The sequence below is a fragment of the Trachurus trachurus genome, assembly GCF_905171665.1.
Source record: "Trachurus trachurus genome assembly, chromosome: 13".
NCBI lineage: Eukaryota > Metazoa > Chordata > Actinopteri > Carangiformes > Carangidae > Trachurus > Trachurus trachurus.
The window spans coordinates 22,760,254-22,787,372 of NC_139892.1; the positions used below are offsets into that span (position 1 = coordinate 22,760,254).

General features: G+C 40.9%; 2 protein-coding genes across 2 annotated transcripts in view; both read right to left on the reverse strand.

Moving 5' to 3' along the window:
* The window catches only part of LOC310995642 (calpain-5-like), a 29,237-nt gene extending 12,754 nt beyond the window's left edge, over window positions 1-16,483 (reverse strand). Inside the window, exons 1-3 of the mRNA XM_083984748.1 lie at window positions 16,315-16,483; window positions 8,781-8,940; window positions 3,244-3,375 (exon numbers count right to left, since the gene is read on the reverse strand). Coding sequence (XP_083840874.1) covers window positions 3,244-3,375; window positions 8,781-8,936 — 288 coding nt within the window. The 5' untranslated portion in view covers window positions 8,937-8,940; window positions 16,315-16,483. The remainder of the gene's footprint in view (window positions 1-3,243; window positions 3,376-8,780; window positions 8,941-16,314) is intronic.
* A 3,254-nt stretch (window positions 16,484-19,737) lies between these two features.
* dcun1d5 (DCN1, defective in cullin neddylation 1, domain containing 5) lies at window positions 19,738-26,674 on the reverse strand. The gene is made up of 10 exons (XM_083985793.1): window positions 26,599-26,674; window positions 24,851-24,894; window positions 24,697-24,739; window positions 24,461-24,560; window positions 23,102-23,267; window positions 22,476-22,567; window positions 21,939-22,047; window positions 21,243-21,347; window positions 21,030-21,132; window positions 19,738-20,170 (listed from the first exon to the last, which is right to left on the reverse strand). The coding sequence occupies exons 4-10, from the start codon at window positions 24,526-24,528 to the stop codon at window positions 20,115-20,117; spliced, it is 699 nt and encodes a 232-aa protein (XP_083841919.1). The 5' UTR covers window positions 24,529-24,560; window positions 24,697-24,739; window positions 24,851-24,894; window positions 26,599-26,674; the 3' UTR covers window positions 19,738-20,114.
* Window positions 26,675-27,119: the final 445 nt, after the last annotated feature.

Consider the following 27,119-nt stretch of genomic DNA (forward strand, 5'->3'; position numbering starts at 1 on the left):
TTTAGGGAAAGTAAATAAAGTATTTTTCACTAAATAAAGCATACATATTTAGTAAAAAGCAAAAAACCTTAAAGCAGAAGTAAGCGGAATGTTTGTGTTAATATAAGTCTTAAATAGTTATATCTTCCGACGGCAATCACTTACATAGAGTGTTTGGTCCGAAACACGGGTCTGTCAGTCACTCTGCTCTGCTGTAAACCGAGGAGAAAACGTCTTGTATACTTCCTTGTATCCTACAAGCTTTATCCAATGAGGAGAGAGAACGGCATGAAGGGCTGTGTGTGCAGCCAAGGGATGCGCGTGAATGTGGTGACGTAGGGACGAGGACCAATAGATCCATGACGAGGGCGGGGGCTGCTAACTCCATCGGCTGACAAAAAGTGAAAAAATGACCGGATTGCTTACTTCTGCTTTAACAAAAGGTAACACAAGTATGAAGGTACTTTATTTAAACTGAATATGGAACTAATTCTCTTGAAATTTCCCTGGTGCTACTTAAAAGATCAATGTATCATCAACATGAATCATCAAAATAAAAAAGAGTCCAAATCATGCAAAAGTGTGAGCATTCAAAAAATGTCTATTCACAATATTAATTTATAATTAACAATTCATAATCACCTGAGGTTTTCAATTTTTTATAATGAAATGATCTATGTTTGAACATTAAACTTATCACACACAAACTAAGAGTTAGAGGATTCCTCTTGTAAATAAAACCTGCCTTTACTGTTCAGCTGATCACTGTGATCATATATGTAATGACTGATTTGTTTCGAGTCTTTGCTGTTGTTGCTTTTTTGTTTCTGAATTCTTTTACTGCTCACAGACATGAAGTGACAGCTGGATGCAAAACAACTGGCAGTGAATATCAAATATTCACATTGCATGACTGTCGGCCTGACACAAAACTGATCAATGGAGTGACATCTATTAAATATTGACTGAAAGCTTTTTGTGTGCTCTCATTGGTGCTGACTGTTATTGGCGTTATTGGACAGAGAGGGAGGAGGGAGGGGACAGAAACAGAGAAGATGACAGACGGTGAGGGATAATGGACCAGCACGAGCACAGTCTGTGGTGTTGTTTTGGAGCTGTAGTTAACATTTTGTTTTCCTTTTTGGTTATTTGGGCAGTCTGCCTTCTGTCTTGCCATGAGCTCCATGACAAAAGAACAAACACTACATGCTATCAGTGCAGTGTTTCTCTCTGCCATCATGTGGTGTTCTTGAGTTATTGTGTTACATAGAAAAGCTTGTTTCCTCTAAAAATCAAACCAGCTCAGCAATCAATAATCAGTTTTTTCATCCAACATGTTTGTCTGAATGTGCTATATAGTAATTTGAATGTGTTATGTTAGCGCTAAAGAGTTAGAAAAATATCCAATAAATCAGTGTTTTCTCATTAATATGCAAATGTGTGCAGTAAGCCCCACTCATATCCGAGTGGGGCACCTGTGGAGGAAGTGTGGAGTTTGCACTATGTATTGTTCTCAAGTTATGGTGTTAGCAACAGTGGATCTACAGATAAACAGTCACAGACACCAGTGTGACCACATATTGTCTCACAGATAGCACCATATACAGTACTGTACTACAGTGCAGTGTTAATACATCCTGTAAGAAGTCTGTACTATAAATTGTGACATCTCATTTCATTGTCTTTAAAAGCATTTTCAACATGCTATTCACACACATGCCATTGTGATTTAACGCTTTTAGTCTAATAACAACGTTACTACCAGTTCTCTTCACCTTGGAACAACAAAATGTTGTTGTAATCTTTATCAGGCTGACTGTGTAGTTTGCCTTCAACCCACCAGAGGCCTAACAAGCGTTTTAGGAACAGTGTTTGTCTTTGCACCATTGACGGGTGTCAAGACAACGGGCTGCTCCACTGAGGCAGTCCCACTAAAACAGACTTTAATTTCCCTCCAGCTGATGGAAAAGTGAGCGCTGCAGAGGAGCTCTGAGACCAGACAGGAGGACTGAGGTAACCAACAGTGGAAAAAAACGAGGACACACACAATTCACAATACACCGCACATACACACAAACACACACATTGATGAAACTCTGGTAACACATTGTGACACATGTTTATAATAAGTGCATTTAAGTGGCTGCAGGGCCTCAGGGTCCGAAAGGTGGTCAGGTTCGGTCCTGAACCACCTGTAGATTCTGACCTTAAAGTTAACATCTGCCTCAGGTGCAGATATTAAGCAATGATAGGTCTGAACATGGCTTTTGAACAGATTAGTAAGAACGTCTTCAAAATGGCAACCTGCCTGCCATTACACCTTGGATAAAAAAATCTTGGTGTTGTCCTTTTGCTTTAAGACTACACCTTCTCACTCATATTGTATGTAGTATGTTGTCAGGATGTGGTTCGCGCCTTGCATGGTAGCTTCCGCCATCAGTGTGTGAATGTGTGTGTGAATGGGTGAATGTGATGTACTGTAAAGCGCTTTGGGTATCGTTGAGATGGAAAAGCGCTATATAAATACAAGACCATTTACCATAAAACCCAGATCATCTCAGAGAAGGGCGGCATGGTTTACATGTTCTTTCTGTGACTGTGGGTTCCCTCCAGGTTCTCCAGCTTCCTCCCACAGTCCAAAAACATGCACTGTAGATGGATTGGCGACTCTAAATTGCCAGTAGGTGTGGATTTGTGTGTGTTGTTTGTCCTGATGTGTCGGCCGTGTGATTGACTGGTGACCTGTCCAGGCTGTACCCCACCCTCACACTATGTCAGCTGGGATTGGCTCCAGACCCCCCATGAGCCTACATGGTATAGAGAGTGGGTGGATGGATGTAAGAATGGATGGATGGATAAGCTTCATGGACGCACCTGTCATTTTGTGTACACACACACACACACACACACACACACACACACACACACACACACACACACACACACACACACACACACACACACACACACACACACACACACACACACACACACGTATGGTGTCTTGCTGCCATCTATCTGTGAATGTGTCACTGGATGAAACTTGGATAAAGGTGTAATAATGTTGTCTGTTTACACACAGACATAATATCACAGTGCTGACAGTAATGACTAAAAGAGTCGTCTAATCGTCTAAGTGTTTTGCCAAACATGTGTTTTGCCTTCCTCAGGAAAAAGAGTGTTTGCTTTGGTAAAACCGACATAACAACTGCACAGCTGTAACTACAAAAAAAACTGGGGATGGTCTCTTTGCATTTGTCTCACCTTCTGCCATAGAGCCTCTCTGGAGGCCAGGCTGGAGCAGGCTGCTACAAACCAGCAGTTTCCCAGCTGGCCTTGGTGCAGGTCGTGGGCACTGATGCCATCCACAAACAGATGAGGGTCGCTGCTCAACTCCTGGAGGGATAAAGATGATCACAATCAGTGTTAATCATGTAATTAAACATTTTGATGTTAACCCATATTATGTTTTACAAGTGTTGTATAATCATGATTGTGATATGTGGTACTTAGTTAATCCCTTTGAAGACAGACAGCAGAGAGTTTCACTCAGGAAAGGTTAAAGGTTAGGAGCCAGAGAGGCTCCCACGATAGAGTGTCCTGTGGAAATTTACAAGGGATTGTTGTGTCCTGGCGGTGAGGCGAGGCAGAACCACCGGAGGTGCCATATTTTGTCTATTGGTATATGTTTGGGAACTATAAAGATAGTGAGCCTGTGAACATCTTCAGTTCACTCACCCACTGACCGTGTGCTGTTCAGTTGTACGAGTGTGACTCCATTCATGAATGTTTTTAACTCAAGAAAGACAGCCGACGTGTTAAGCTTTTCTTTTTAATTCTTCATTGAACCAAGAGAACTAATGTTTGCCACCACAATCATTAATACACAAAGTCAACAGAGTGAGAATCTTTATACTATAATACAGCATAAAATGATTTTCTATGTAAAGATATGGTGGACTAATGACATCCTGAGCAAACTCACAGCATATGCCTAGTAGCCAGTCCGGCTGTGACAATCGGCATCCACTGAATGATTTTACTAAGAATATAAAAAAAAAAAAAAAAAAAACCTGTTCAGGCCAGTAAGATCATAGAGTCAGTGAAAATAAAGAATGAGTCATTAATTACTTAGTTCACAATATATATTGAGCTTCTACGGAGAACTTCTCTTTCAGAGACAGAAACTAGGTCCACCAGCTCAGTGACAGTTCTATAACACAGTCCACTATTTTAGTCCTTCTCTACTGTTTTTCTACTGCTGTTGTGTGTGGACTGACAGTAGAAGAATGTGTTCCAGGTGTGGATGAATGTGGAGCAGGGTGTAGCCTGGGTACTCAGTCAACCATCATAAGGTAAACAGGAGTAGAAACGCCCTCAGATTAAAGCAAAGCCAACCACAGAGACAGGATGGAGGCCAAATGAGAGGGCTGTGATAAACCACACACCCCCAGTCAGATCTATGTCCTTTACTTAACTACATACAAGACAGACGTATAGATGGCTTACATAAAGCTTACTTATTCACAAGGCATATCTGCTTTGAAACACATAAAAAGTACAAAATATAATGTACAGTTTTGGACATGGCCGGGTGTTTCCCTGCTTCCAGACTTTGTAGTTACACAGTACGAGTAACAGAGTATGAGCTCCTTCCTTTTCATTTAGTAAAGTCACATGACAAGAAACCGAAGCGGATCTCAAAGGTTCCTCGCTGGGTGTCCAGTCTTTAAATTAAAAGCCATGATTCTAAGTATAATGTACAGTACACACCCACATACAGCACCATAAATATCCTCGTCTGTTCAACCACCAGGTCAGGTCTATAGCCTGGTGACTGTCCTCCTTCATCCTCTTCATATATCTGGGTTATGTTTATAATGAATAAGTCATGTCATAATCATTGAACATATTATTCCTGTTATTATCTCTCTCTACCTCCTGACTTGAATATTAACTGTTGTTGATTGAGTCCACCATTGTCTACGTGTAAATACAATAACTGCAGGCTGTCACATCAACCACTTCCCCTGTCGTGTCCTTATCTTTCTGTGACATTCGTCCTGAATGCTCATCAACTCACACCAGCCTTAATTACTGCCAGAGCATAAATACACTTACAACACATCGGTGAACTCTGAACATTATAGACCCTTTCAGAGAGTATAAACAAATACAGGTGTTACCAAGGATACTAATTAAGGCTCCATTCCATTTAGTGTAGCAAGGGTTTTCTAATGAGCCACACCTGTCTTTGTTTATACTCTCTGAAAGGGTCTATAGCATCTGTCCCCGAAGTCACACTGAGGGTTCACTAAAATCCTCCTTCTTTGTCATCTATCAGTGACAGGTAAAAGGTCAGATTTTTAAACACACCCACACACACGGTGTTGTCACACTGATATTTCCTCTCTCACACCACTCCCTGGACAAATCAATAATATTGATCGATTAGAATGTTTTAGTTTCCTGTTTAATTATTTAACTGCTCAGATCATGAATCATTGACGAGAGAAGTAGACTGTAGGCCTACACACAGAGTTCAGACTTCAGCTGAGTGCTTTTTTTACAGGCTGATGTTGAACTTCAAATTGAGGAACTAAAATCACCTTGAATTCAAATCTAACTAATAAAAACATCAAGGCTTTGTTTTGCGATCAGTCTGTCATCTTTTCTGTCTCACTGCAGTTTTTGGTCTAGGATTGCTTTGGAAAGCACATCAACGTTTTCAATGAAGCAACAGGACAAACCAACAAATGAAAGCTGATTTTCACTGACTGCAGGATGCATGTTATCAAACAAATTCAAGGGTTATTCTAGACCGATGTCATTTGTTGGAGTTCTGCATGTGACAACAGCTTAAAATGATTCATGACATACATTTCCAGACAGAAATAGGCTGTGATAGTTTTGTTGGGCCAGTTCCTCAATAATCCAACTGGAATAATAGTCTGGGATTAAGGACGAAAAAAAACTTGCACAGCTACATTTGAAGTAACTCCCCTACAATAAATAATTTTAGTTTACAAATTCTTGAAAAAAAACAAAAACAAAAATGAGACCAGAAAACTCTCCAGGTATGCTCTGGGCTATAATAATTTTCAGTCACACGTTTGCTGCAGCCCTGATTCAAACACAAATATTTTCTATTATTGTTATTGTAAAGTGCCTTGGGTGTTATTATTATTATTCATTAAATTTCCTCAGAAACTATGAGGGAGAGACCTCGAGGTGTAGATCTGTCCTCCAGATATTTGCTCAAATACTTGTTCTGAGAACAAACACAACATACATTACACACACACACACACACACACACACATGCAGATAAAGATAAAACAAGATTTCTGGTTGTGTGAGTGTCAATTCAGTGGAGTAAATTCCACAAATTCCTCTGCCTATTCCCTCCACTCCTGTCTTTAAATGAACAATCTGCTCTGTCTCCACTAGCAGCCCCTTCTCCCACCTACTGTTTCATGTCTCTATGGCCTCACGAACCATCAGCTGATCGGTGGTGCAGCTGTGTGTGTGTCTCTGTGTGAATGTGAGCGACTGTTTAAGGACTAATCTCTTGCCTAATTGGCGTGACAGTGCTCATACTTTGCTGAACATGATTCCTGTTGTTTGTCTAATTCCCATCTTACATCAATGGGAAGTGTGGCTACAGGAGGTCAAGCTACCGTCATCATTCAAGGCTGAGCGAAAGAAAAACTTTGGTAACCCCATGCAGCCAACTGCATCACTTTGCAGATGCCAGCAAATATGGCTATGGGACTGTAAGCTACATCAGACTGAAGAAATCAAGAGATGATGTTGTTACCTTACTTTTGGGTAAAGCTAGAGTCACACCTCTGAAAGAAACTATTCCACAATTGGAACTGACTGCTTGCGTCCTAGCTGCCAGAGTGGATGCTATAATAAAAGCAGAGCTTCAGATCCATTTGGGCGAGTCTATGTTTTGGACAGACAGTACATCAGTTTTGAAATACATTAATAATGAAGACAAGCAGTTCCACACATTCATCGCAAACAGGCCATAAGAGAAGTCAGAGAGAAAGGATTTGAATGCCTCCCTCACAGCTGCATTGGCATTGGTAATCCAATATTTCCTCCTGAGTGTGGGTAATATATGGTTTCACCCACTGTGTCCCAGCAGTTGGTGAATGTTCCTGTATAAGATGTAAGCAGTATAAGCTGGGTCACCCCAGGACCCCAGGAAGAATAGCTGCTGTCTTGTACAGCAGCTAATGGGGATCTAATAAACAAACAAACAAACAAACTAAATCTGCATTTTTATATGTTAATATCTTGCTCTTATTGTTGTTGTTTGTATTGAATTGTCATGTCTGCCGGCCATGACAATTAGAGGCCGGTGTGTAAAAGCAGATTATGAGGAAATTAATGTTGATTGGATCACAAAGTGATTGACAGCATAACCTATTTAGCCTGTCTTTACACTGCACGGTTCAAGTGGCCCAATTCCGATTTTTTTCCTCTCGTGGCTCAGATCGGATCTGTAACATGAACGTGTAAACGGGACAAATGCACATTGAATCAGATATTGTCAGATCAGATTCAGGCCCCGTTATATGTGGAAATAAATCAGATACAAATCGGATATCTGCCAATGCGTCTGTAGTCTAAACAGACAGATCGGATCTCTCCTGGCAATGCGTGTCATACATCATCAATGATAATATAAATTCACGTGCTCACGCGTCTCGCTGAACCTCTGTAGCCCGTGATTGACACGTGGGCTGACCTGGACTACCGGTCAGCTGTGGTCAGCTGTGGTCAGCTGTAATCACCGTCACAGGCGTTATACAGTGTTTAATTTTTGTGGTGTCCGCGCGTCTGTTTTTTTCCCCCTCACTAGTTATTGTTTTCATATCGCCTACAGTAACATTCATTTCTATGCGGATCGATACGAGGGCAAACGAGGGAGTGTGAAAAAAGAGAGCGCGCGAGATAAACAACAGATTTCACGTTTTCCTTCCGGCAAAAACTGAACCGAGCCGATAAGAAATCAAGAGAGGAAAAACAAACATTGTATACAAATGTGTGAGGCTGTCCCATCCTCACGACGTGAGCGACGGAGGATCGATCGGTGGCACAACTGTCACCGTCACTGTCAGCTGCTCATCTCACAGCAGCTCCGCTCCACGCAGCCACTACGTTATTTTGTAACGTTCACTTTAAGTGACGTGTTGTATATAAACTCTGAACACCAGACTCACCTTTGTTTAAAAATATTATTATATTATTACGTGACAATCTCCTGAAATCACTAGTTTATTTCCAGCGGGTTGTTTCATGCAGGCACAGCAGGTGTAAATGCAGATTATCAGATATGGGTCACTTCTGATGTAAATCAGAATCAAATCTTCTCATGTAAATAGACAGTCAAAAAAATCGGATATAGGCAACAAATCGGAATTGGGCATCAAGGCCTGCAGTGTAAAGACAGGTGTTTCAAACCACAAGGTGAAACAGTTTTTGACTGCCATGCAGTAGGCTACCATGCACCGTGCTGATGTGTGTGTGAGAAGATATTTGATTTTGAAAGTGTGAATGTAAAATTAATTAATTTTGTGCATCGTAACAAGAATCGAAGTGGCCTTTCATTCATCTGGCACCTGGCATCGGGCAAACTAAGCATGTCAAATAGGTTTCCTGTCAAGACTCCTCAGTGGCTTAAAGCGTTGGCTTAGCCTGCAGGTTATCAGGTACAGTGCTGACATTTCTTTACATTCACTAGCTGTAACAAAGACATGTCCTGCTTCTTTTTTCTTTGTTCTCACCTTAGGCCTTTTCCAGGTGACCCGGCCGATGCGGTTGCTCTGGTAGAACAAAGACTGGTCAGTGGTGGGAAACAGAGGGTCTTCAAACAGAACTCCATTCTGTTGGCACTGCCTCCTCAGTGCAGAGAAAGACTGGCCTTCGTATGGAGCCACCATCCTCCTAAAACACACAGAGACACACTGTAGAGCTTTTCATGAAGCATCACACGTCACACTCCACTGCAACACCGTCACTTTGCTTCAAAAAACACATGATCTTGCTTTTTTTAGGAGACAACACACAAGTATGTTAATAAGTGTTAACAACTGAGAGTGCATTTAGTTATGGAATATGGAGTTATGTTGGAGTTATGCATTTAGTTGTTAGTTACAGTTATGGATAAAACAACACAACCCCAAAGTGCTGTGCAGAATAAATGAAATCGGAGGAAGGACTACAGATAATATGGCACAAAGATCAGTGACAAGGTTAAGAAGAGTAACTTGAATCACCATCTCACAGTTGTCTGCCTCCATCACTCAGACTAGTTTCAGATTTCGATTTATCCAAAGTCATACACAATATGAACCATTTGTGTGAAATCTAGTCACAATTTCTGTGAGAAGTGTTTGTGAGGTCAGACTGATATTGACCTATATCACCAACACCTACTTTGTTCATTCATGACTCTTATTGGATGTTTGTGCCACATATGAAGGGATTCCCTTGAAGAGTTTGAGTTGTTTTGTGAGGTCACTGAACTTGAACTTTGACCCGCTAAATCGAGTCAGTTCAATCAAGTCCAAATGATTGTCTGCGTTAAATTTGAAGAAGTTGTGTCATTACAGACATATCCTGTCTGTTCTCTGCATGCTGCTCCACAGTCTGGAGTGGGTTGGCCAGGAGCCCTGAATAAGATACACTTATGTTATGACTAGGGCTGGGACTCGATTAAAAAAATTAATCGAATTAATCAGAGGCTTTGTAATTAATTAATCGCAATTAATCGCATTTTAATCACATATAAATATTTGGCCTGAGAACAGTGAGAAGCATTTTTTTTCAACATGGATTTTAGTATACCATTGAATGACTTAATACATAAGCTTAAGCATTCAAGGTGGTACTTAACCAAGACCAACAGACTAGGGATGCAAATTATCGATTAATTCATTAATCGATATTTGATACATACAGATTGAATGGTCTTTCCTTCCAATACACTATGATGATTACTGTAGTATTTAACTAGGCTACTTAAATCACAGTAGCATAAACTGATTTGTTGAACTCAGCCTGATGTAAACATTAATAAAACTCAGTAACCAATCACACAGCTCCATGTTGTCCCTGTGTGATGTTCAGGGACAGGTCAGGACAGTCTGAAGACAGACAGCTCTGAGGGTGAAGTCCTGTCATAATGAGATGAGATGCACCTGTGACAGTGACAGGTCATAGATATAGCGCTGCAGCTGAGCAATTAGCACGATATAGCGCATTTAGCGTGCGCCCATGTCTGTGTATCTATGTGCAGGCAGAGATCAGAGATGGTGTTTTAAATAACCATGCTAGCGTTTCACCAGCTCTCATCTCTGCCAGTCAGCCTCTCAAACTGCCGCCTCTCTCGCGTGCGGGCGCACCGCACGTAGACACACGTGAGAAAAAAAAAAATAATTTAATAAGTGCGATTAAAATGCGTTAATTTTTTTAACGCGTTAATTTCTGTGTAGTTAATTAATCGTAATTAATGCGTTAAAGTCCCGGTCCTAGTTATGACCAAACTATGTTTCTTAAACTGTATATCAGCGGATTGGAGGAAAATCAAAGGCTGCTGCTCTCCTGACACTGAGTCACACTGAGTCACACGCACTGCACTGTAGCCAAGGCAGAGAGGAAACTCAGAGATTAAAACACTGTTTGTTATTCTGGAGAATAAGTTTGTAGACATAGCTTTGGAGCAGACTTGGCTGCAGATAAGGATTAGTAACAAGGATATCCTTCCCTTTTAGAAACTCTTAACACTTTTCAACACTCCCAAAACATACACAAACACGCACCCATACAGAAAGAGAGGAATGCAACTTCCATCATGTGTTTGCTTTGCTGATGATCCATAGTCAAACACGACTGTCCGAGTTTCTGTTTGTCCTCCTGTCACATGGCTGATGGCGAAGTTTGTGTGTGTGTTTGTCCATCTTGTGTGAGTGCAGCAGCACTAAGCACCAAACTCCTAGTAGCCTCTAGGTCTCAAATATCAAATGTAGTGAGACAATTAACAAAAAGAGGAAGCTGCACGTCTCTGTGTGTGTCAGTGTGTGTGGGTGTGGTGTGGTTGTATGAGGCCTGTTAAGGACTAAAATTAGCCAAAAGCACAGCAAACACATGTCCCTCTTTATTTCTCTTCCATTTTGTAAGTGGCCACGAAGTAAAGATACAACGCTGACAATAACCAACTCCACCTCCCATGTGGCGCAAACACACTTTCAATTTAGTTACAGTTCGTACAGTAGTTAATCATTTCATTTTCTGATGTGACATGCTATGAGTTCAGATAATATTAAAAAAAACATTTTCACGTAATGTTCACCAACAGGGCGTCTTGGTGGCTCACCTGGAAGAGTCCTCTCCAGCCATGGCTTCAAATCTGACCACTCTCTCTACCTAACCCTCCTGTTTCTCTCCACGGTCACTTCACAGTTAAAGACAGGACAGCACAGGTGTGTCATATCAAGATGCTGATTACACACAGTATCATGCCGTGGGCTGACCACAATAACAGACCACTGTAAAAAAAAAAAAAAAAAAAAAAGTAGCCATATAGCCAATGCATGGATGGATCCAACTGGCCTCACATGCACAGACCACACATGTTACTATTCATGTGTTTGTGCCCCATTTACAGCCCCATTGCTGTACATTCATTTAACTGGCAACAGCTCAACAGGTCAACATCCAACATAACACATATGTCACTGTGTGCACATTTTTTACAGTGGTATTTTATGGTGACCAGCCCATAATCATTATCTTGTTATGACACACCTGTGCTATACTGTCCATATAATCCTGGTAGTCACAATTAGAGAGGGAGGCACCTCCTGTGTGATTAGAATACGTTTTAGATATCACATTTCATCTCATAAACATGGGTGTAAAGGTATTTGCTCACTGTATTTTGATTGGCTGTCAAGGTTTTTATCTCTCTGAAAGTGATACCAACAACATCATGTTGTTGTTGTTACCGGTATGGTTTATTCAGTTATTTTTATTTGTATCATCCTTGTTGTAGACATCTCTTCAGTCTTACACTATTGTCAGGATGCTGGTTCGGTTTCCATGGATACTTTTAATGGGACTCATCAAGCCAGTCTATAATCATATCAGTGTCACTTAAAGGCCCAACACACAGAGAGGACGCTGAACAGAGCAGATAAAAGAAAATGTGTGCTTCTCTAACAGGGACCAACTAGAAGACTGACAACAGAAAGACTTGTTTTGTTTTCCTCAGCAGATCTGCTCAATGGTCTGTCTGAGTAAATACTTCCATTCACTGGCATGAGAACAGATTTTCCTTTGAGATGCTGAAAACATTGGAAAAGTACAGCTGGTAACTGTAACTGCACTACATGACAATGGTTTCCAGAGTGTGGGAGCCTTAATGTGTAGTTTGCCTGTTTTGCCTGTTGAACATTTGTTTAGGCTGCACATGTTTGTTTTGGTTAATGCACTGGCATTGGTTTTTCGTATTATTAAGCACTGTGTTATGGAAACTTTGAAACACCCTTCAAATACATATGAAAAGAAGATCTCTTCAGAAAACTTCAGATTAGAGATCCGTTAAGCAAACAAATGTAAAGTAGCAGACCTAAACTGATCAAGATATTGATGCCTATAAGATTCAAGATGACAAACATCCAAAACAAAACTACTGTCCCATGTCAACCAGATATGTGAAAAAAGACTCAGGCCTGTAACTGTAAGAGGAAACTAAAATAATATATAGGAAAACCCAACTTAGACCACCAAGTTTCCAGTGAGTTTTGTTGGAAGGTTTGGTTGGTTACAGAAAATAAATTTAATTAAAGGTGTAACTCCTTACACAAAAGACCCCATTTAAGGTAGTGTTGACCCCTGTCAACCGTCTCACCAACTCAACAACAATAAAATTACCAAAAGAGGAAGAACAAAACAACTAGCCTAGTCTTTCCACAGACAAAGCCTGATCATTAATAATCCATCCATAGACTTCACAACCTATGCTTCACAACAAGACCACTTAGCGTAAATATGGTCTCACATCCTGTGTAGAGAAGATTCTTTAAAAAAATAAAAATAAAAAAGCCCTGTGGGTTTTGTAACCAAAGAAAAGAGCATCCAGTGAAGAGGGTGGTAAGCATTAGAAAACCACCTCTGATATATTTTTTGAGTCATGTGTCCAGAGACACGTGAAGCACTGACCACAAAGTAAAGCTGCATATTTCTTAAGTACAATATGTGGCCTCTGAGAGGAACAAGCACACTAAAAGAAACTAAACTGACTTCTTCTGACCCAGCATGACTGGGAAATGACTCATCCTCAGACGGGAGAGGGGGGTTGTGTTTTTCTGTGTAGCCTACTTTGGCTAAAGTGTTTACCTGAACCAGTTTACAGTCACCTCAGCGATTATCACACTAACAAATACATTCATCGCGTGTAGACTCTCCGCTCAGGCAGATGGTTTCTTCTTTGAACTAATAATAAAGATGACGTGCTGACATTTTACTGCATATTGAAAGTGAAATCCATTCATCCATTTCCTGTTCTCACTCTGCTATTGTTCTGTTCACAAACATTGGTTTGTGTTTCACAGAGGATGATGGAGCATGACTTTATCTCCCTGCTACAAACACCAAGTCGTTTTCACTTTGCAGAGCAGGGCGATCAAGATTATTGTGATTTTATTTCATCTTGAACTGCAGGGATTAGTTGACTGATCATTAGTAGGGAGTTGCAAAGGGAAGGAAAATTTCCTGTAATAGCCTATTCCAGGAACTTTCCATGGGACGTTAAACTGGGGGATTTTTTTTTAAATATTCCAAATATGAAACTTTCCTTGGGAATTATGGGAATGTATGGGAATTAATAGGACTTTATGGGAATTAGCTGGAAATTGTGGGTTATTAAAACTAACTGCATCATATCAACAAAAACATGAATGTTAAGTAGAATATAATTAGTTTTGCAACCCCAATCATTAGTAGGTCAACAGAAGGTAAATTGTATTAAGTTAACTATTGCTTCGGTCATCATGCAAAAATTCAGACTATTTACCCACTAAATGTTTTCAAATGTGATGATGTGCTGCTCTTCTTTGTCATAACTCACTGTAGACTGAATGTTTTGTATTTTAGACTGGTGAATAAAACAAGCAGCATGAATAATACATCACCTTTGTGTTGGTAAACTATAGGTGGAACATTCAAAGATCTTTGAATCCTTGGTCAAGACCCATTGTCCAAAGAGAGGAGCTGCCTGGCACCAGAGCATTTCTCTAGATTACAAAGCTGTCAACTGACTCATCTATCGATTTAATCATTTACTGGTCAAATGATACTTGAGTTCATCAGTTATTCATTGGATAGAAAACTACTCAAAATCAAAAAGCATTTTTCAGCAAAATTAGTCACAGACAGACCCCTACTTCACATTAGTGTTAGTGGAAGTTCAGCTTTGGATAGCAACACAAACCCTGGACATTATAGATTTTTCAAGCCCATGTCAATATTTTAGAGCTTAAAAGATTTGTTATTGATATGCTGACCAACTCTAAGGGTTAGGGTTGTATCAAAGCTTCAATCCACAGGTAAAGGCATACAGCCTGCATCAGAAACAGAAAATGTAGGCTAATTGTGCTTTGTTGTGATGTCCCCCCAAAAAGCACAACTTACAGAAATGTTATTATTATAATTAGAGGTTGTGAAAGTAAACTAAAAAACAATGTGACTTCTTAATTACCTCCCATGTCAACTACATTTCACCATCACCCTGATCTATCAGCTGATAAAGGCTCCTATCCAATTATCAACACCAAATACACAACAGGGCAGTAACGTCATTATCTTTTAACTACATTTTATCTATCAAATGTCAGAAACCGTGCCTGCTATAGTTACACAAATCTCTTGATAATGTACTAAAATCCAAACAATCCAAACCCCAAAAATGTTCCGTTTAAAATCAGGCGTGAAAAGAAAAGCAGCATAATGCTCAATCAGGGAGGGAAAACCGTGTTGGCAGCTGTTGAGGAACAGGCAGTTATACTGAAGTCACCTGTTCACAACAGTCTGCTGTCAGCAGCTTTAACACATTTACTTCTGATCCTGGCTGTGTGATAGCTTCTGAATATGCTCAGTCTTGAAAGGTATGAGATACACACTCTCACTTTTCATTCATTTCATTTGGGAATATAACATCCTGTGTTTCAGACAGATGGATTACAGCTAAAAGTCTACAGGCCACATTATCTGCAGCCACAGAGATTTGACTATGGCGCAAGTAAGATCAGATGAATACCAGCCAAACATGGGTGTGGTTTCATGTGGGCACACTAGGCTACAACAGATGTGAGACAAAACACAAATGGCCCTAGGCTGTGCAGATGTTGAAAAGTCACATGTTGACGTTTTAATGACGTCGTAGATTAAACATAGTGCACAACGATGCGGCTTTGACAGACAGTCTAGTATTCTCTTTTTAGCAAAGTGAACTTTATGGCACGTTTTGTAGTGTTTTTATTTGTGTTAAGTCGCCCAGAGTAAGCCAAAAATGTACACCGGAAATATGAAGACATTCCTTCAAAATAAAAGTAGGAAATGCCTGCCAAAAAAGAACCTTTGAAAAATGACAATGTACAAAATTAAATGATCATAAATTTAAATGTTGAGCTGTCACAATTAAGGTTTAGTTAATAGGATGTAAGCCATTGGTCAGATGCCTTACCTACTTGTCTCAAGTGGAGGAGGCATAGTCACTTGTTGCAAAATACAATTGTGGAAAATAGTGATATCAAATGAATTATTGAATTATGGAATTAATTGATCATTGTATAAAAACATGTTTCTACTTTATATCATAGTATTTTGTTTTGATTTGATTTGATTGACTGATTTTTAAAGCTGCATTGCCCTTCCCCTCACTTGTGGTATTATTCGTATTTTATTTTGAAGGCTGCGACAGGACGTGTGTCTGTATCATTGACTGTAAAGGTCTGAATGTGGGGTCTGGCTTGGAAGATAAAGACTTTATTTTCCATCTTGTCTCAAGTCGACGCTGCTCAGTGATGTCCTGTATCACAACACTATTCAATCCAGATCAATATCGACACTTGCCTCTCGCCACCACCGACAAACTTTAAAAAATGCACATTGTTCATTGTGGATTAAATTGGTCATTACGGTGGTTTTATCTAATACTACTCTGTTCAACTTCACTGAGAAGCTCTTAAATAACTCCCCAGTGGGACTTCCTCAGTTTTACATTTACATGAAGCTGTTTTAATTCAACTTAAACGTTACCTGATGGGTTTAGTTCACCAGCGGCTCTCTCTTCTCCGGGAGGACTTCGGTGCTCTCCCCGGTGCTCTCCTCTCCTCTCCCTGCGCTGTCAGCTCGATGATGTCCGGAGCTTCTCGGTCAGGTCCCTTGTTTTCACGACACTCAGTAAAAGAAAAGCACAGAGACAGGAGGAGCTCTGGCTCCCGGATTCAAACCGCCCTCCTCACTCATCTCACGGCTCCACCAGATTATGTGATGCCTTCAAGTGCGACACGGACAAACGAGAATTGGCGCGCTGAGGCTGTTTCTCATTCAATCGAGCAACTGCAGCAGGATAATCAGGGTTTCCCGCAGCGCTTTCCTGTTAAGGCGGCCGCCTTAACAACAAAGAGCTGCCGCCTAAACTAACGTCTTAAAAAAATAAAAATGTAGCGATATTCCCCGCCGCCGCGACCCCCCCCCCGTCGGACGAGCGCCTTCATTCATATCCGCATCTTCTCACACACATACACACCACAGAGAAGCGCGCGTAACAGCAGCGCGCGGGACGAAACTTAATACGGCGCGCCGAATCCCCCCCCCCCCCCCCCCCCCGGACGATCGATCGATCCGCTCGCGCACAACCCCCCCCCCCCTGCGCCAACAGGACAGACACCACCTTAACTAACACATTTTCTGGGGGAAACACTGATAATTATAATAATACGGGTGAAAATTAAATATAAAAGTGCAAAAAACAAAACAAAACAAAAGCAAAACAACACCAAATAGTAGCCTAACAGAGAAGATGAACATCAGACATTTTAATTCAACATAAAACAGCAGTGAAATAAAAAATAAAATAAAATAAAAATAAAAAAAGAGCTATAAATTAGAGTAACAAAAGCTATTTTTATGACTATTCAAGGGAGGGAACACTTTCAGGTTAACTCTGCTATTCAGGACATTTCATGTTCACAACAATTTATGGTTAGGCCTACTATATCAAGACTGACATGTGGACTGTGAGTTTGCCACAGCACCTGGACAACTTTGTCAAAGGTCTGTCATACAAAGCAGAGTGACCATACCCAGGATAACTGATCTGGGTTAACTAAATTTAACCTGCAATTTGACGCTGGTTATCAGCTGGCTCAGAAAACTGAGAACCAAATAAAGCTCTTGATATGATATAGGAAACACGTCCTAAAGTGATATGACAATGTGAGATGAAGATGACATGAAATGGTTTCTCAATATGAGGTCAGACTAAGAAGTTTTTTGTTGTTGTATCATCATGAACAAAGTGTTATGAACATGCAAATAAAAAAATGTCCAAGGTAATGTCAGACTGTTTCTGTCAGAGCAGAGTAGTTCATGCCTGACTCTGATGAATCAGTCTAACTGAAATGTTTAAAATTTCACAATTTATGATATTGAAAAGTGTTGTTCTAAACAAAGTCATTCAGAGGTTTAGTTTTTATTATAGGCCTACCCAGTTAGGTCACAGAGTCTCCTTGTGTTATTCTGATGACGATAAGCTTCATCACTGTCATCATGATCCTAAAGAAGAATCTTTGTTCAGTTGAAATGAAGCTATAATAGTTAACACAGTGTGATCAACTCTCTGTGTAGGTCTGTTTTAAAACAGAGTTGTCACATGCAAAGTCTGGAGCAGCTAAACAATTCAAATGATTTATGTAAATGTTCCACTCACTATTTTATTCCTGTTAGTCTCCCATAGGAATGAAGACTCAAGAAGGCTCTTTTTCTCAGGGATCTGATTGGTCAGTAGTTTTGATCTGATCCAGTGTTTACCTTTCACCATGGTGATTTACCCCAGTGAAAAAGTGAACCACTGTGGTAGGATAACATCAAATCTTTCTATGTAGCACAGGCCTTTGGAGCTCTCTGACAGAAACCAGGATACTAAGGCAAGTAAACACGTTGTCCATGTTTCCAAACAGTCTCTGTAGCACATGGAGGCTGGGATACTGAGAAATAAAGACACAACCAGAAACCTGAGGCTGTTATGAATACAGAAAGATAAATTACCAGGTCTTTCATGTTGTTCCAGTCTGCATAACAGTGCTTTGGAGCATCTATTAGTGTTAGCTAATTGTCTAGATAACATTGCATGGGTATTGGAATTGGTTTGGGAGGCTGACATTATAAACATTCCCAGCAGGAGACAACATTAGGCTAACTGCCTCAAGTGAAGAAACAACATATTTATAGCAAAGGAGGAGTTTCTCTCCACAGGTGGAGGTCGGTGCTCTCAGGGAGGACCAGAAACTTGAAGATTATTTTTATTCTTCAACATCTTTATAGCATTTGGCAAAGAACAGCTGTTTCACAGAACTGGGTTATGCCTGTGCTTAGGCAAGGAATGTAGGAAATACAATGATATAAATGTAAACCTCGAAATAAAGGAAGTCTACATGTTAAATGAGACCTGGAAGGAATTCACTTACATTTTATCCTGTGTTGGGTGCTGTAGTAATAGCAGATGGTTCTAATGCTTTGATACAGGTGGTGTGGGTGTGGTTCAGTGCGTGGAGTTTGCATGTTCTCCCTGTGTATGTGTGGGGTTTCATCAGCTTCCTCCTACAGTCCAAAGACACACACACAAGGTTAACTGGTGACTCTGAAGTGCTTGTAGGTGTGAATGTATGTGAAAGACCAGCAACCTGTCCACAGGGTTCCCCACCTCCACCTTATGCCATCTGGGATATGTATTGGATTGGCTCCACCCCACCTCAAACAACAGAGTGAATCAGTTCCCCGATTAAAACAATCTTTCATAAACGCTAGTGCCCCTCAGCCACCTAGTGGTGGGTCAAACTGGCTCCAACAGTTGGACCTTCTTGTTGCCCCATGGGTAAAGAGCGGGTTAAACCTGCTTCAACACAATCCACATTGAGTTGAAGGAGTTAAAGGCTCAGGGAGGAGGAGGACTAACAAGAAAGCTGAACTTCCAGTTTGAAACACATGTTCTGGCAAATGTATCACCTCCTTCATTTATAGTGAGATGTAATAAATCCCTAATGAGGAGCACAACGTGGTTATTTCAGTCTGGGCCAGAAAAGCGATGAGATGAGCAGTAATACATGTTTTACCTTTGGCTATACCAGCTTCCCCGCTACAGGACATCACCATTTGAGTTCACACCGACAGCCAGAGAACCAATAACCAGTTAACTCCGGTGACAACATACAGGATTTGCAGTCCGTCAGTGATCAGAGGTATGAAGCTCACCAACCAAAGGAAACAACCTATACAATGTCACTTACACCATCTTACACAACATCCTACGGTCATCTCAAGAGGGCAGTTCACTATGAGACAGGTGCACACAGGTAACATCAGAGCCTTTATGCGATACAACTGTAGGGGGGATGTCACCTCTAGCTGTCCACAGATTGTACCAATGACGAAGCTTGTCACACTTCCATTTCCTTTTTATTACTGTCAAAACATCTATAAACGAGACACAACATGGGAAAAAAAAATAATTATCAAGAAAACATAAATTCCACAACTCATTATTCTCTTTTTGTTTTCTTATTTTAGGAACTTTCCCCCACGTTTCTTTTCTCAAAATAACACTATAAAAAAAAACTACTCGGTGAGAGAAAGGCCTCTTGACAACAGTTGGCTGACACAGAGACAACCTCTGATGGGATGTGAGTGTACCCAGAGTCCACAGGGATGATTCTGTAGTCCATAAATGTGTGTGTTTTTCCTTTTTCTTAAACAATAAGGAGATTCCTCGTGTATTTGTGTTTTTTGTTTTGTTTGCTTTCTCTCCCTCCTCCTTTTTGGTGTTGCAACGTTGTCTGCTATGACGCTGACCATGTCTTCCGCCATTCCACAAACTCATCTAGCAGCACTGGCCCTGCAGACAAAACAAGGAGAAAAGTCAGTGAAACACAGACAAACTTCAATCAAAACAAAAAGGTACAAATGTTAATAAAACAGTTCAACTTTGGTTTTGTTTTTTAGTTATTTATGTTGATGTCAGTTAAGTCAGTGAGGGTTCAGGGCCTGAGTGTGAGAGGCTGTGAGGATCAAAACGTTGTTGACTCGGTCCGGTCTGGGACGGATAATTTACCGTTTACTTTCAACGCGCACAAGGTGTGTGAGGGACAGACTCAAAACAACTGTTCTCGGGGGGCGGTGCGTGGCGCAGTGGTTAAAGCGGCCGTCCCATGTAGAGGCTACAGTCCTCAACGCAGGCGTCCCCGGTTCGAATTCCGCGTCGGGCAGACCTTTCCTGCATGTCATTCCACCTCTCTCTGCCTCCCCCTTTCCTGTCTATCTCACTGTGCTATCAAATAAAGGCAAAAAAAGCCAAAAAATATACTTAAAAAAACAACTGTTCTTGGATCAGATCTGATCAAATCATCAATAATCACAAACTACACACAGTTGTGACGAGCAACATAATACTGACAGTAAACGTCTTTTTTTTCTATGCTTCGTCCATTAACAATAAAGATACATGGGAGCTCTGTCTACGTTTGTTTACTGTTTTCCTTCCTTTTTTTTTTTTTTTACACTCGCGTTCTGACAGCATCTCATATATTTGACTTCACAATGCTATGAACTTCCCGTGAACGTGCCGCTAAGGTGTCAGATTGGAATTGGGCCATAGTCGCTAAGCTTGAAGCATCACTCGTTTTCCAGGAACTCCTTTCACTGATACTGAGCTGTGACTAAAGCTTTACTGTGGGATGGCTGGAAAATCCACTCACAGGCTCCATCTTCATCGTAGTTACTGAGGTCTGTGTTGATGGTCCTGCTGAACTCCAGAACGTTATACCACTGGTCCTTATTCATCCCCTTGTACTTGGACTGCTGTGGGAGAGAGAAGAAAAACAGAGTGGCAGTGAAGAAATAACAGAGAGGGGCGAGAGAAATTACTGTTCTTCAGCCCATCCCCCCAAAAAACGAGAGCTTCAAGTTACCTCCAGGAACTGGTTAAAGACTGGGAAGAGAGGCCATGTTCTGCCCAGCAGTAAGGCCAGCATGGATTTAGCTGTGTCCATGTCCAAACTTCTCTGGTCCTTATCCTGATGACAAAACGGGGACAAAGACAGCAGGTTGAGGTGACAGAAATGGTGAATTTCAGTCTTTTTGGGTCCTGTGAATGACTCCTGCTGGTGGAAACGTTTCCAGAGCTCTAGATTGATATTCAATATGATTATTATTTTATTTTATTTTTTGGGGGGTGACGATTCAGAGACCAGTGAAGGAAGACTGCTAACCGGTCGACAGTCGGAGGTGGAAACACTGCAGAAGACTCTGAAATGATCAGGGACATTACTTCTCATTCTATCTTTGGTTTCCTTGTGGTAAACAGTAGAAGAGCTGTGTTTACTGAGCAGCTGACCAGGAATGTGCTTCGACTTGCCACCAGGCAATTCAAGTGTTTCACTGTCCTCCCTGATTATTCTCTATGACAGTTAGTAGCTTGTCATCAGTCGTTTGCCTTGTTGTTCCTGGAAACACACCCAAAAATGATGTCATGCTGTCCTGGGATACACCTGTACTCACAACAGCCAGGTGAATGGTTTAACCGCTAGAGGTCAGCAAAGACAACATCTTCATGTGGTGTTTGGTGTACTTTTAAACACAAACTAAAATGAAGAAAGCAAACTCACCCTGGCGAAGTCAAAGGCGTATCTGTAGATGTTTTTGAAGGCTGCAGAGTCGTTGAGCTCACTGCGAAGGTAATCCAGTTTGCCCTGTAACCTTTCCGTGCAGTCACACCTGCAAGTAGGTGAAGGACCATATGTATGACACATGCACACCATTCACTAGATTTTTTTTTTACAAGTCTACTGACAACTAAATCCAGTGAGGTAAGATTGCATCAGTGTGTGAGTGTGTGTACATTCGTCTGGGATGACCTGTGTGAGTTTTGCACTTAGGGAGTCAAGACATTTAGGCATTCAGAGAGCAGAAGACTCAGGCTCAGGGCAAGGTCAGAGGTTCTGGTTGTGATAGTAAAGGTTAGTCCGCCAAAGATAAAAGTACATGTATGTGAGCGTGTATGTTAATCATAGATGATCATACTGAACATCATGTGAAGCTTATTTTGATAGGATATAAAATAAATGTGGGAGACAAGGACAAAACAAAGTCTTATATTTAACCTCCATTTAGAGAAGAGATAGTTACAATAAAAGGTTTCTTACTGTAATAATGTCATTCCCTTGAGCCACTCCTCTTTCGTGAAGAACCCCATATTTACTGCCTCTAGGTGCCAGGCTAAAACTAACATGATAATCTGCAAGAAAGAGACAAACTTTCATTCTAGCTGTCATTTAAATCCACATCGGTACATATGCACAGGGTCTTCATTCCCTCTGTCTTCACACTGTGAACTGTCTGCTTTCCTGAGGCTGTAAACATATTCCCAAGCAGTGAAACTTGAAGGGGAGCTGGCAAAAAACAAGCAAACAAGGGTAAAATGGCAACAGACATACATATATCTGATCTGTGTAAAATGCCTAATGGGATTTCATGCAGCTGAAAACTAACTTGTATTAAAAAATAACTATTTCAATCTTTAATCTGCCAGTGTTAGTGTGTACCGTATGTTTTAGGGTTGGTAAATAGGTGCCAATTAGTAGACAAGTTATTAGCCTAATATCTCCAAACTGCTGCCGTCTACAACAACAATGTCTCCCCTCTTTAAGAGGAGCATCCTTCATAACCTCAAACTGAGAAATCAGAGCGTTAACCAACACTGAAGACCACTAAGAGCAGCACTGATGAGTGTTAGATGCCGGATAAGCATGGGCCACAGCCAGGAACTCACATTCTCTGGTTCCACACCAATGTCTTCGCAGAACTTTTCCATGGCCTCTGGACCGACCACCTTGTCGGGGCCGGCATACTCCAGGAACCAGGCCAGGCACTTCTTATTGGAGAACGCTTTCTCAGAGCTGATGAGCTTCGCACCACGGATCTGAGGTCGAGTGAAACTGCAACAAAGGGCTCAGTTTTAAAACCAACTCGGCTCAAGTTGAGTTTTCATTTCCAGAACAGCTGATCTCAGTCAGTTCAGTCAACCCCGAGTATGTTCACTCAGACCATAGGAATATAAAAAGCCATTATGAGTGGATATTCAACAATTCACCATGGCAACGAGTAAATAAACAGCAAAGCCACCATTTTAAATGAGTGATTCATGTGCGACATTGAAGCACATTTATCATTAAAATAGCAGCAGCAGTGAAAGAGTCTGAGATGGAGAAAATAATCAATTAGTTCAAACTATTACATTTTATTCAGTTTCGTCTACTAGATCACGATATTCAGCTTTACATTTCTGTAACGTTCATTAAATCTGCTGTTTGTTAGGGTTAAATGTTGAAATATATGTATCCAGCTGTGACTTGATGGCCACAAATAAGATGAAGATAGAAATGAAACAGATCAGACACAAGTTTATTGATCTATGATTGCAACCTCAGATTGATCCGATGATTTACAGTTAAAAAAACAAGTATACAAACAACAAATACAAGTTGAAGCTGAGTTCAACTCATCAAATTGTATGATTTTAATTAACTTCCAACAAAAACCTGGCAGATGCTCTTTCAAAGTGAACTGGTGCAAACGGGTTTAATTAGCCACTGTTCCCAACCTGCAGTGCTGGCAACAACAACAAACATGTGATGCTACATGTACAGACACTTTCTGAGCCGTTGTAAAACCCCTTGAATTAAAAATGAAAAGTCTACACCCACTTTCACACCGTCTACATACTTGTAGTTGAAGTACTGACTATACTGACACTTAGACACTTCTCTCCTGCTGTGGACTGAGACTGGACCACATTCTTCCTTGCAACACACGCGGAAAATGAGAAGGTGAGGGGGATCAGTGCGCCCACTGCCAGGTGAAAGCCAACCCTGCCAGTCCTTTTTCAGCCTACTGCAGGTTCAACCAATGACTGTCCTCGCCAGCAGAGCGCCTCAAGCTCTAACTAGCTTCTTATTACAGGTCAGAGCAAAGGGCTCCAGAAGCAAAAGCAGGACCAAAACTGAACCACCCACACACACACAGTTTGATGGTTTGATGATCAATGATGAGGAGGAGATTTCTTGCAGTGCAGATTGACGACTATGGTGGCATAAGTTAAAATGTAAATTGGATGTGTGTGTCTGTTTACCTTGTAATTTTACACTTGTGCCCATGATCATCTGCATCAGGGAGCTTTCTCTTCTTCTTCACAGGCATCACTGAACCTTTAACGGGCCTCACTAGCTGGACTACATGTAGCAAAAGATAAGAAAAACAAATGTCACATGTTATTAGAAGGTAGGAAAGATGACACATTCATTAACCAAAAATGTGACATCTGCATAAGGATGAGAGGTGCAGGATGCAGGTGAGGTCATACAGTACCTGTGTGCCTCTGGCTGCCTCGTCCATTCAAATCTAACCGATCCTGGAATAAAAGAAACCCAACAGTCAGGTAAAAATCGTAACTGCACATCACTTTGTAGTACAGTGGCTTAACATTTCAATTCAACCAAAGTTATCACTGTTCACTACTCACAAGCTTGTCCAGTGTTTCTGATTGCCAGGTGGCAAAGGTTGCCTCTATAAGGAAAACACATAATCAGCACATGCAAGATATCCTTACTACCATACTCAAAATATCAAGCATAAGCATAAGAAAACTGCAATCTGAAAACACAAAAGCTGGACATTTAGACATGCAAGTGACTGAGCAAATAGCAAAACTAAAAAGTGTAAATTGGCTCAAACACTGAAATTATTTAGTAGGAAAAGTCCATCAGAATAAATGATGTTGTTAGAAGAGCGGTGCAATCTCTGCAGCAGCACAGAAAGTCTGCCTGCCACCAATTTTCATGAAAACTAAATGGCAGAGGTCAACCACTGCTGTTGGTCGATGTGTCCTTATAAACCCGGCTTTGTGCACTGGGATATACAGTTGCCAAAAGTGCACACACCCTTTAACTTGAGGTGGATCTGAATCTGGACAGGTGCCTTAAAACTGTATGTTGCTGCATGTGTCGCTACTTATAGTAAAATGTTCAAAACACACTATGAGTAAAGGTTTTATTAAAATATGACATGTATATATTAAAGGTTTCCAATTTACAGTTCATAACAAGTGAGAGTCATCATGTTGCAAGAGGCAAGTTCTTTATAAGAGAAAGGGTGGCAACAGCTGGATGGCATGACTCACATCTGCCTAAATGTCAGCATGTTAATCGCCTGAGTAACTCTGAAAGAAATATGCTGAACTGCATTTCTTTTTTTTTAACAAACAAAAAACAAAAACTGGTGTGACTTAAACGCAGCCTGTGGTCAGTTCAGCTGGACTCATAAATGAATGTGTGAATGGACGGATTACTGAATGGGCCCCTGGGCCACAGCCTCTATGTAAAGCAGTATTTCTTATTTGAACGTGGCAGAGGACAACAAACCCAAATAGCCACTGATGGACAGTGAAATACTAAAGTATTCAAACACTACGCTGCAGTTTCTAAAGGAACCTGTGAGCTCAACTGTTACCAGCTGTAACAGTGCAGTGTTGAACACAATATTGCTTAATTGTAATCCAAGGACATTAAAATAATTAATGTTATTCTGAAATGGGGCATTATACATAATGTGTACACGCTGGGTATTTTAATCATGCGCCGATTTACACCTGGCACCGTTTAGGACAAGATGGTAGGCTATTTATCGCGTCTTCCGTAAACAGGTTATCTGCATCAGGACACTTTGCAAGTAAGGGAAACGCAAATTGTAAATGTCTTACAAAATGACCCTGCTGCTTTAAACACAAAAAGATTAAGACAATTGAGAAAACAATCGTCAAATTTAGAGACTGCCTTTAACAGTCAAATACTAACAACAGTGCTACGTCTAACGTTACTGATAACAATAATAAAACCATCCATTGAATAAGCGGTAAACAGGATGACCAGACACCGAGCCGCTTATGCTAACTGAACATGGCTAACGAGGCTCGGACGACTGGTGTTACAAACAGCGATTAGATCCCGTACGTTAACTGCTGGCCGATAAATTACCGGAGAAAGTTGGACGTGGATAACAGACGGACTGATAGTTTGACAGTGGTCCGGGCTGCGGGGACTCCTTTTGTTTGTTGGCTCGGCGGGTGTCACAGCTACACAGCTAGCGTTAGCTAATCTGTCAACACGCTCACTGCATCTTCATGAACACAGGCCACACGCAGTATAACATTTTGACTCTTTGTTTTTCGATTAACGACAAAATAAGGTCACATTAAACCTTCTAAACACTTACTTTATTTTCAGTTTTTCCAACTCTGCGTCTGATAAATTAGCTCCACCTGCTTCTGGCACCGTGGTTTCTGTAGTCGCCGGTGTTTCCGGGGGAATGGGCGGAACCATTAACTTTATAGGGGTGTGATGCGTCACAGACGGTCCCACACTGAGGGGAAACGTTTGCCCGCACTGGATTTTACGATGACGGGTTAAGAGAAAATGTTTATTTTTATTTTGTATAAATGACGAATATATTGCTTCATTGAGGCTGCAGTAAATTTAGGAAGAAAAACGACTAATTATAACACCCCGCCCCCCCTCTGGAGCAATAAAGGTGATGAACTACTTTCTTTCTTTCTCATTTTTTAAAGGACCCCGTATGGTTTTACATGATGATAGGAGACAATTTTTTTTTTTTTACCAACATCAGTCTTAGCTTGGTGTGCCTAATAAACTGATAACTTAATGTTTAAATGGACAATTATATATTCACTGGGTCTCAAACCCACCAGAATTCTTGTATGTCACAGCCCAGGACAG

Excerpts from the sequence above, each read along its gene's own strand:
- dcun1d5 (XM_083985793.1), bottom strand. The coding sequence starts at position 24,528 with ATGCCTGTGAAGAAGAAGAGAAAGCTCCCTGATGCAGATGATCATGGG. Across the intron at positions 21,348-21,938 it reads ACGCCTTTGACTTCGCCAGG|GATAAGGACCAGAGAAGTTT; the intron begins GTGAGTTTGCTT and ends TTTTGTCATCAG. Across the intron at positions 21,133-21,242 it reads TCTTTAACCAGTTCCTGGAG|CAGTCCAAGTACAAGGGGAT; the intron begins GTAACTTGAAGC and ends TCTCTCCCACAG.